Source organism: Talaromyces marneffei, chromosome 6 (genome assembly GCF_009556855.1).
Source record: "Talaromyces marneffei chromosome 6, complete sequence".
NCBI classification, from domain to species: Eukaryota; Fungi; Ascomycota; class Eurotiomycetes; order Eurotiales; family Trichocomaceae; genus Talaromyces; species Talaromyces marneffei.
This window is the reverse complement of record NC_072353.1, coordinates 2,737,401-2,747,847: the sequence shown is the minus strand read 5'-3', so window position 1 is coordinate 2,747,847 and position 10,447 is coordinate 2,737,401. Positions and strand designations below refer to the sequence as shown.

General features: G+C 45.9%; 3 protein-coding genes across 3 annotated transcripts; 1 reads left to right on the top strand and 2 right to left on the bottom strand.

Moving 5' to 3' along the window:
* Positions 1 to 378: 378 nt before the first annotated feature.
* Positions 379 to 1,498, bottom strand: EYB26_008488 (uncharacterized protein; the record flags this gene model as incomplete). The annotated part of the gene is made up of 3 exons (XM_054267741.1): positions 379 to 803; positions 880 to 1,169; positions 1,236 to 1,498. 3 exons carry the CDS (start codon positions 1,496 to 1,498, stop codon positions 379 to 381), a joined length of 978 nt encoding a protein of 325 aa, XP_054123716.1.
* Positions 1,499 to 3,389: 1,891 nt separating this feature from the next.
* EYB26_008487 (uncharacterized protein) lies at positions 3,390 to 6,184 on the top strand (the record flags this gene model as incomplete). The annotated part of the gene is made up of 2 exons (XM_054267740.1): positions 3,390 to 3,453; positions 3,612 to 6,184. 2 exons carry the CDS (start codon positions 3,390 to 3,392, stop codon positions 6,182 to 6,184), a joined length of 2,637 nt encoding a protein of 878 aa, XP_054123715.1.
* A 651-nt stretch (positions 6,185 to 6,835) lies between these two features.
* EYB26_008486 (uncharacterized protein) lies at positions 6,836 to 9,129 on the bottom strand (the record flags this gene model as incomplete). Its single annotated transcript, XM_054267739.1, has 3 exons — positions 6,836 to 7,356; positions 7,411 to 8,452; positions 8,533 to 9,129. 3 exons carry the CDS (start codon positions 9,127 to 9,129, stop codon positions 6,836 to 6,838), a joined length of 2,160 nt encoding a protein of 719 aa, XP_054123714.1.
* Positions 9,130 to 10,447: the final 1,318 nt, after the last annotated feature.

The following is a 10,447-nucleotide window of genomic DNA, read 5'->3' as shown; positions in this document are numbered from 1 at the left end:
ACCGGGTCTTCGAAGACTGATTCTAGCTTTAACTGAGAACGCCCGATAGACACTGCGTGCTGTAGTTATAGGCAGCCTTATCATGGAGTATATACTCATTGCATGTTCCCGATTAGGCTTAGTCTTAGGGTTTGATCTCTACAGCCCATTCATACGGCCTATCCTATTCATACATACAGCCCCTTGGCTGTAGAAACATTATTTTTAAAATGTCGGGAGAGAAGAGAAGAAGAAAAAAAAAAGAAAAGAAAGAGAATAAAGTTGGTCTGAGTATATGAGTAATGAAATTCGTAGTGACTACATTACTAGCAATACCCGGTCCCTTCGAGAATGACTCAATGACTGAATTTACAATCCAGCTAGATCAGGTATCGAACCTCATTTCCGAACATAGAGCTTTGTATTTTTTCCTGCAAGGTAACCTATGGGGAAGGGAAGGTCGTGCTCCTCGTAATTTCGAATGAGGTTCTGGACTCTGGGGGACGTTGGGTCATGGCTATGGCCGAATGTAGGTCGAACGACGCCCTCGCCATTCTTCTCTGCACGCTTGTACATCGCCCATTCTATATCTGGAGCTATCTGGTTGTAGAAAATCATCGCAGGTTCTGCAGTGTCAGCAATAAATTGCAAGAGAGCAAAATTCGGATACATGCTGAAAACTATAGTCTCATTATCAATTTTCAAAAGTCCATCCGGATCATGCAGTCGCTCAATCTTGAGACAATCAAGGACTTTAATTTCGTCTTCTATGTTATATGCGGGTTCTTGTGCATACGAGGAAGCCTGGAGATATTTCTGCATCTCTTCGATCACGGCATGTTGCATAGCACAATTCTCGAATTTCATCGGGGTCCTATACGTGCTTTTCCAACAACGAACCATTTCCGAAAGCAATAACTCTTGTAACCGTGACGGGGTTCTTCTTGTAGATGTCGTCGAATTTCTTTAGAAGGGAGTTTCGTAGACCGCTTTTCTTCCATTCTTGGTGGAACATTTTCCACCTATGTTCGAATTCCTCTATTTCGTCTTCTGTAGGATCTACATCAAGCTCCGTATCGATGCTCTTAATTGGATTTGCAGGCCCATCATTTTCATCCGCTCCGAGATTACTTCGATGCCAGTAAGGGTTTATGAGCCATTGGATAGGAATGTATACCAGTCCTATGAGTCTTAATTCAGGAGGTCAGCTTGATTATCTATGTTTACGGTATGTAGTCAACAGCCGATAAACTTACATATCTCCATAATGTCCCATATCGAGAGTGAGGGTGTATGGATGTTTCTTTTGGTCAACATAGTCCGGAATCTTAAGAATAGGAGGGGCTCCACCCTTGAATTTGTCCGCTCTGTAATCAGCAAGGACCTTTGAGATACTTTCCAGGGTCTCGCGTTCAAAAAGCGGCTTCTTTTCTTCGAAATAAGCATGCTCGACTTTGGCAATACGAAGTTTGTCCTCCTTTGTATGAGGTGGATTAGTTGGTGTGTGGTCCGCCGACATTTCAACTTTCCCTTGGCGGATCGGTTGATAGATAGTAGTAAGACTTCGAAGAAATAACTCTGCTAATTACTAGTAGCAAGGACTTGCGTGGGTAGAAAGAATGTTGGTTTTGGTCAGGAAGTATAGGAGGAAGGATTGTCGGCAATGATTCAAATCCCTTTCTATTAATGCCCTGGAGCTCGCCTTCCACCACAGCTTTGTTGCTTATTGCTACATTTGAGTCATGACTTCCTCTTAGGTTTGTGAAGTCGTCACAACAGTTATATCAATGGTAGTGCAGCTGCGCAGCTGTGCGTGACTCTTATTCATCTAAACTAACTTCTAGGCATGAAATGATGAACCTTAAAATGGACCACACTTGTAGGTATCCTAAGACCCTTGTAGAGTGCAGGCAGTACAACTCTGAGATAGAATAACTCTCTGAGTAATGAAAAGTAATAGTGAAAATAGATCAAACATTAAGACTTGATTCTAGTGATTGTTCTGACTGCTAGACAAGCACAGTAGACCCGACCACCTGATCTTTCACCATCTCTCAAATGAGTTCAAATGTTGTGAACTTCCATCTCAACTTCTCGTTTGATAAAAATTACAACAATGAATATATCTGAATATAGCCTTATTAAAGTGAGTCATATTCACAAGGAAGATAAAAGCTGTTTCGACAGCTAAGTCGAAAAATGCCACTTATAAGCCTCTATCGGCCAGCAATACAGTCCAAGTTCCGTCATCTATAACTAGCGCTATAGCTTAGGGTTTGGAGAATCCTTGGCTGCAATGGGTTGACCATCAATGATGTATCCAATTCCCAGACTTCATTTGATGGCTGGCTGTTAGCTATATTTACTTTTTCTACAGGCATCTTTCTAGGACTTTTTAGACCTTTAGCTCCCTTTTGACTCCTGTACAGGTATGTTCCGTATCGCAACTAGGGTTAGGGCTAAGACCATCCGTTAGCTGATGTGTTGCGGTCAGCGGCGCCATTACAGACAGACATAGGTGGGAAGCCTCAGGTAACACAAATAAGGAATCATGGAAAGATGGCCGTACTGTAAAAGCCTCATCTCAATTTCCTTTCCCTATGCTGCTGCTATTGATTGAGGTCATCTAGATAACACCTATATTATTTGATCTGATGTCTACAATGAACGTTGGAGTTATAACATATATAGTTATGCTTCATGCTCATCCTACTTTTTCAACCCGAGCTTCCTTTTATAAGCTAATGAATAGTTAACTAGTTAAGTGAATCGTAGACCAAAGTGTTTATGTCATTGATGCCTCAATAACTCCATAAAGAGTCCGTTTTGCTCCGGCAAAAGCCCAACGCCTCGTTGTCGATATTGTTGGGTTAGATTAGGTACCACCGATATTGTTGAAACAGAATGTATCTCACGTAAAAAGCCGAAACCTTTATGGAGTTAAATAATTAGAGAGCAATGATTGGCATATCTAGCACATCTAGTACAACTCCATTCATGCGCTGTTCCTATGGCTACTACCAAAGTGGCGCAGAATCTGCTGCACTCCGTACGTGAATTAGGAAAATCTGTTCTATGATATTTCTCCTGGAAACTGGCTAGGACGGGGAATCCAGGCCTGACCGGTAGATTTAGGTTACCAGACCATTGGATCCTCTTGTCGAGAGAATTAGCGGTGAGCGCCAGACAGATCAGCTCTGATTTGTATGTCTCTGTGCCTTGGCAGCCGTCAACTGATTCAGAGCTGTAGGAAGAGACACCGCAAGAACGCAAGAAGACGAAAAGCTGGGGCCAACCGGTTCGTTTCTTTTTTTTTTTCTTTCTGTCGCTTGACTTAAAGAGATGATTTTCCCTTGTAAATATTTTGTTCTCTCTTGTTGTAAGCCTTGTATGAAAAGTGACATTACAGAATGAAAGGAGTCCAGGAGCGAGAACGAGGCAACGCTTTGTACAAGAGAGGTCACCTGACTGAAGGTTAGTCTAGGCTCGAACAAGCTAGCTCATCCCGAATGGGTGGGCCTCCTTCCTTCACTTGAACAGAACAGCACTCAACTTTTGCACTCAACTCCTGAATATCTTCTCCTTTTTTTTTTGATTGAATGGCTGAATTAATGGCTGATGACGATTTGTAGCTATCAAAGCTTACCAAGCAGCCGCCCGTCGTGCCGAACCAGACGATTACCTACCATGGTCCAATCTCTCCGCGGCCTACTATGAGGTCGGGAACCTCCACGAGTCTGTTCAATGTGCTCAGCGAGCCTTGGCCATTTGTCAGACCAATGACAATGGAAATGGAATTTCCAGTACTACTGCAGAGCTGAAGCTGATTCCTCGGATCTTCCGAGGCTATCTACATACTCACCAATTCGATGCCGCGAGACAATGGCTACATCGGCTAGCAGACGTACAGAGTCCGTCTGCGGTTGACGATCTACGTCAGTATCAAGAAGCTCTTGACCATGCCGAAACAGTATGGCAAGATTTTCCGGACGAAGAGACGTATAGAGCACGACTTTTGGCCGAGCTGCCACGTTATCAACCAGCCTTGATACAAAGAAACGACAATCCAGAATCCAGTAAAAATGGCAGTCTGGACCGAGTCACTGACCTAGTCGACTTTGCGGTTCATTCCAACATCGACAGAAATTTGTCTGTATTCCTTGGAGGTATCGGTGACGCACGTCATTTCTATGCCCAACTTGCCATTCTCGGCGCCACAGAACGCATGATTGTGCATTCTACATCGCCCCTGCAACGAAGATACAATTTCACTTTGAACGACAGTAATTGTGCGGCTATTGCACGCAACCTTGTTCTTCTTGTGTTGCTGGATGAGCTGGCTTGTCTGACTGATATTCCGCAAGCTGAACGGACTGAAATCTATACAACGGTTTATTATATATTTGCCGGTGTGATTATACCGCGCTATGCTTTCTGCCGTCTTCTTCACACTGTCGATGCCCTTGTTGGACGATTACGGAATAATGGGCCTGTGCTCCCGTGGTTACAGATCTATGAATCAGATCGGTTGCCACTGATTGATGCCCTGGAGTCGTGGCTGGATTTCGAACAGAACGATCGACTTTCTACGAGCAATGCGATAGACAGAGCGGTGCAGAGTCTGTATGATGCTAGCATACCTCACAAAAGTGCATGCGATTTAGATAGTATTCTAAAGGCGCCACCGGGCTGTCAAAAGGAGTTTGAGACATACTTCAAACTTCCACTTCTGCAAGCTCCACGAAGTGTTATGCGGGAGCACGAACCTGAGCTTCTTCAACTTATCGAGACGAATGCACCGGCTGAGAATCTACGAAGTTATGTGGCCGGAGAGTGGTGCATCAATCCGACACTGGGTATGACTGGACAGACCAATGGGTCTAATCCGTTCGATGTCTGCCGAGCACTATACAACATAGTCTCCATCCAAGAAAGAGGAGGTCCTAAGAAGACCAAATTATTTGATTATGCGTCATCATTCTTTCAGATGGTAGTGGTCGCTCTTCGGAAGATCCGCGGCCGACTTAACGTTGAGTATATTGCCGGCGATGCTGCAGTGGCCATTGATGGTATTCGATATGGTATAAAAGACCAATACAGTACAAGACCTGCTGATTATGACCTAATCTATTTGTCTCATTCCTGCGATATATCCACGGTTATCAGTGCAAGTAAGATTCTTAACGAATCCCAAGCTGCGCGACTAATGGTCAGCGCGCCAAATTCCGATTTTCATATAGGGGAAAGCAACTCTTTCGCCGCAATCGACTCGGCAACGCTTCATAAAGTTACTCAAATGCGAACAATTGTGAAGAAAGGCCAACATGGATCTTGTTCTACTTCGTTAAACGAATCTCTACTAGAGTTGAGACGCGACAGGCTAGCACCCTTCCCATATGAACACTTGCTTCCGCGCGCAGAGCTTTCACGGTTCCTGTTCTCCCACTTCTTTAAGCTGGCTTTGCCATCGCAAGGATATTCAACATCAGCTTCCACCAACCTGACGCATTTCTTCGACATGCTCAGTCATTTGCACTCAATCGGCTACCCAGCCCACTGGCTAGCAGACGCTCTCGCAAAGATACTCGGTAATGGAGTCAACTCTTCCCCGTCACCGCCCAGGACACCTGATGAGACCACACCGCGAACCCATCTGTCTACCAATACAACAATGAGAGGTGCACATGGCAGTGTTGCACCGCTTCTTCCGGAAATGTCGACACTCGCCAGCATGTTTCAGCGTCTCTTGCCGTTCAATCCAATTACCAGTCTCGCTCCTCTCAGTGTGATTTATCAGTATAGCATCGATTTCGAGATTGACCATTCCTGTCTGTCGAAGACACCAATGGCGCTGATAATCTATAATCCACATGCCTACATTCCCGCGACAAGTTTCCAATTCCCAGAAGAAGGCTATATAATCTTATCAACATTCACATTCACACCAGAAGACGATGGCCATGCACGCGTCACATTCTGGCTGAGAGAAGACATCATCACCCAATTGCAGTCCTCAGTATCAAACGAAAAATGGCAGTGCAATCTTCTCCGCGCAGGGGACCCTTCCGACAACGATGACGAAGTATGGAAACCAATCATCGAACAATGCGTATCAATCGACAGTGTTATTAAAGGTGCACAATGGGTTCAGTGCGGTGGCGTTGATGTCAATGGAGAAACGATGGAGTTGGATGACTTAAATTGAAAATTTTTTCCAGTCGGTGTTTTGTTGGGATTTAATTGTTTTATGTATGGGAGGTTTCTACAAAAAGATTGCTGAAAGCGTTAGTTAAATAGAAGGGTCGACGCAAGTCGTGTATTTCTTTTCTTTTCTTTATCCGTCTCGTCTTGGGCAAGGGAGTTGGTTATGTGTTTGGTTATGTCAATGAAGAATGTCGAGATTTCCTTTTCCAAATCTACTATTTCCAATTATAGCCCCGTATGCTCTTATTCCATCTACATCCACCAATACTGCCTTATGAATACGGACGGTATCAGAGAAAGAAGACTAAGTATATTACTCAAACTATCAACTATCGAAGCGAAGACAACGAAATGACCATGTCATTCAAAATCACACGAAAGCCGCCTAATCAAATCATTCATCGTATACATCGAAAATATTCGTCAAACAAGAGACAGAAAAGAAGCATCCAAAATAAAACAAGAAATTATTCCACACACACACCACGATCCGGGGTTATTAAAACGCCTCTTTCCACGTATACAGTTGCTGTGCTTAAAAAGAAATTGAAGACAAATGACTTGGACATGAACAGAATGAGGTATCAAGTTCTCGAAGAAATAAGAAAGCCTCCCATATGAAATCTTGTTAGTGAGAATGAAAAGCATGGTATCAATTAGTTGGGGGGGTTTCAGTTTTGGGCAGATGATCAGATGGGTTCTCATCAACAGCAGCAACGGCACCATCAGGCTTCACGGGACCACCGGACAGTTTGCTTTCGGCAGCGTGTAACTGTGCCTTGGTCTCTTCCAACTCCTTCTTGAGCGCTTTGATATAATCAATGGCCATTTCGACGGTACTAGCTTTGCTGATTGTGGGCGGTGTACTCTTCTCCTTGGTGTCTTTGGTGTCCTTGACATCGCTATTCTTGGCTACACCGTTTGCTTCCTTGCCTTCTTTGATTGCGCGTTCTTGTGCAAAGTCTGGCGGAAGGAGTGCTTCGATTTCTTTCAGCGCAGTGTTGATACGATTTCGACGTCCTTGTTCTGCTAGTTTATGGTTCGTCCGTTTGCTGCTCAGATTCTCGGCAAGGGTTTCTGGATATGACACTCCCGGAAGAACCGTGCCGTCTAAAATATGCTGATAATTCGATTTAGATGCAAGATATAATGCTGATGATTCACTTGTCATGCCTGGTCAAAGTCAGTATATTTATCTATATCCATAATAGAAGAGTATATAATTACCATCACCCCGTACAAGAGGCTGAATGCTAGGACTTATCCTAGGCCGAAGAGCTGGACTGGCGTGCGAGGAGCTGATGCTCTGCCTCTTACGAGTTGCTGAAGCCTTTGAATCGGACTTTTTAGGCACTGGCCCGCTAGGTGATGGCATAGTACTCGAGTGTGGTCCCGGTGTTAGCGAGCCGGAAGGCTGACGAGATAGTGGCCTCATCAATGGAGTATTCGTAGCGGATTTACTATTTAACGGTTCTTTAACAATAGCAGTGTTGATGCGACTGGTTCGGGGTCGAATGTCGGCCGCTGCCTCGGGTAATACCATATCTTCCATTGGCTCGTCTTGCGACTCACTCGTAACCAAACTCGCTTGCCCTGAAAATTGTCCGGATGGGTCCTGCGAGTGCTGAGGTCGGTTGGTGATTCTCATCAATGTTGCCGGGGTTGCGGGGGCGCTTGAACCGGGCTCTGAAACTTGTGGCAGGATTGCTGGAGACTTGTGCGGCAATGCGGGTGGTGGCATTAGCGGTTCAGAGATAGGTTCAGGTGAGACAGAGTCCTGAGAGCTTTCATTGCTGCTATAACGTAGTGAACTGAGGCCGTTGTTGGCAAATCTATTGGAGTTTTGTTCATGCACATTGACGTTGTTACTGTTGTTGACGAGATCGTCCGAAAGCAGTTGAGAGTTTCTGCTTTGCCTCTTCCAATTCTTCGCTTGGATCGACGGCGATGCTTTCGCAGCGCGACCGCCAGCCCGGGTCGCAGTAGATGGCCTGCGTCCCTGTCGCTGCTTTTTGAACACTGCAGGCGATGGAGGAGCAGATGTCATTGTAAGCCCATTCGGATCGAGCGGTGACGTAACATATCCTACATTTTGATGTGGTTGAGTTGTTTGAAAGGGATAGTTATTCGAGCTGTGATTCTGAGCTTCCAATGCAGGCGATGTAAGAGGAGTGAAGTATTCGCCGGGTATGGTGTATTCTGGTAAACGGAATTGGCTCTCCAATGGTGTCATGGCTGGTGACACGAGAGGGGTGTAGAAAGCGGCGGCCTGGAACGTACAAAATCAATTAGTCCGAGGCCCAGGTCTAGTAGTACAAAGCCCTTCAAGATATGGAAATATTGTGTTACCTGCTCATCGCTCATTTGCCCGTAGCGTTCGTACATATCATTATTATTCTGGTCAACACGCTGCATGTAACGAGCTGCGCCACCGTGAAGTTCAACACTACTTGGCGTTGGAGGGATGATGGGCTGCCCCTCCCGGTAAGGATGCGAAGCCATTTGCGGATGCGGATGGGGGATTTGTTGGCGTTGCTGATGCTGATGGACAAGCTTTTCTTGGTGCTGATGTTGTTGTTGGGAGAGCTGCTGGTGGTATTGCTGTTGCTGCTGCTCCTGAGAGAAATGGAAAGAAGAGTCCTCAACGGGACGATTGTTCGGGATGCCGAGTCCTATATGCTCGCCCATCATGGATGCGTATGGGGGTGCTTGGGACGTCGAAGCCATACGAACATCGTCAGCTAAGGTGGTCGCGATATGTTGATTGGCATGCTGCATTGCTTGCTGGTGCTGGTGCTGGACAGCGGCCGCGGCATTATGGCCGTCCAAGTCGGCGAAATCGATTCCGAACTCAAGGAAGTTGGAAAAGTCATCCTCGTTCCCAGTTGCCATTAATGTCTCCTCTGGCAGCTGTTCCGACCAGGTCATGGCCGTATCGTGATCCATTGCCATTTTCCACCAATTCTTGCTAGCCAAATGGCGATTGGATTGTGGATGGGAGCAATACGATAGCGTGGGCAGGAATGATAAAGGTGGTGGTCGTGGGAGGGGACACGGGATCGGCTCCGATTATCGCGACTAATGTACCGCTAATATTCCGGCGACGAATGATGGCCTGACTTTGCTTTTTTCTTTGATTGTGCCGCAGGTGGCACTGCGGGTATAGTCTGTAGATGGGTGGTTGTGAGAAGCAAAAATTTCAATCAGATCGATGGTCGTGTGTGAACGAGAGACAGTAAAAGAAAGAAGAGAAGAATTGTGGTTGGTGGTGGTTGGAAAAAGAGAAGGACGAAAAAGAGGAAAGAGGAAAATCTGAACTCGTTCGTTCTTTCCTTCTTGGTCGAACCGGCTAATTCCCGCTGTGGGCAGAGCGCAGGAAGGTTTCGCAGTGGAGCCCTGACTACGGCACTCTACTCTGTACGGAGTAGTCGCCTCTACTGCTGTCCTTAGCGGAGTCTGGGTGAATGCTTCTTTTTTGTACATGCTACTATGTTCTACTATACGTACTACCTACTTGCAAAGAATCGCGACTCTCGCAGAGAATCAACTGATCTTTATAGACACATGCATGGAAGGATCAAGGGACTGCGAGTTGGTGTTGGGCTAATTTCTGATTCCTCAAATCGCGGCAACTGCGCCAACGCTAGTAATCGACACTCTTAGTGCGATACGCTCACCCCACTGTTGGCCCAGTGCAGTTACGAACTGAAGGACATCCTGCATAATGCATAGACTGAGCGGAAATCTAGATCAAAATAGCCTTCAGGGGTCTGCATCCTAGTCTGTTAAGGGCTCAGATAGAAAGCTGCATTAGATGGAAATGAAAGGCATAAAGACCGTTGCATCGCCTCCCCGGCGATGCTGAACAATTCCGGACGAATGCCCGCAGTGGTGCAAGTCCATATTTCTGGCTGGTATTGTTGGTATGGTGCTGTATCGACTTTGCCCGATTAGGAAATGGTTCTCTGAGTAAAAGCGTAGGTGCAAACTGCTATTGGCTGCATGTAATAGCGCAGTGCATATTATGCATGTAATAGTAATACCAAATTTCCACTGCGGGGAGAACTGCTCACTGCCCTCTCATTGGCCAGGCCACTACAGCCCACCACCTACACGTGACCTTATCATCATCGTCAGCCGATAACAACACAGCATCACCGGACAAGTGCCCAACAGAACTTACTGACCTCCATCTCTCGTGTTTGTTCACGACGACGAGCTATTGTATCATATCGAATATTTTGCCAGTCTAGATGCCTTCATA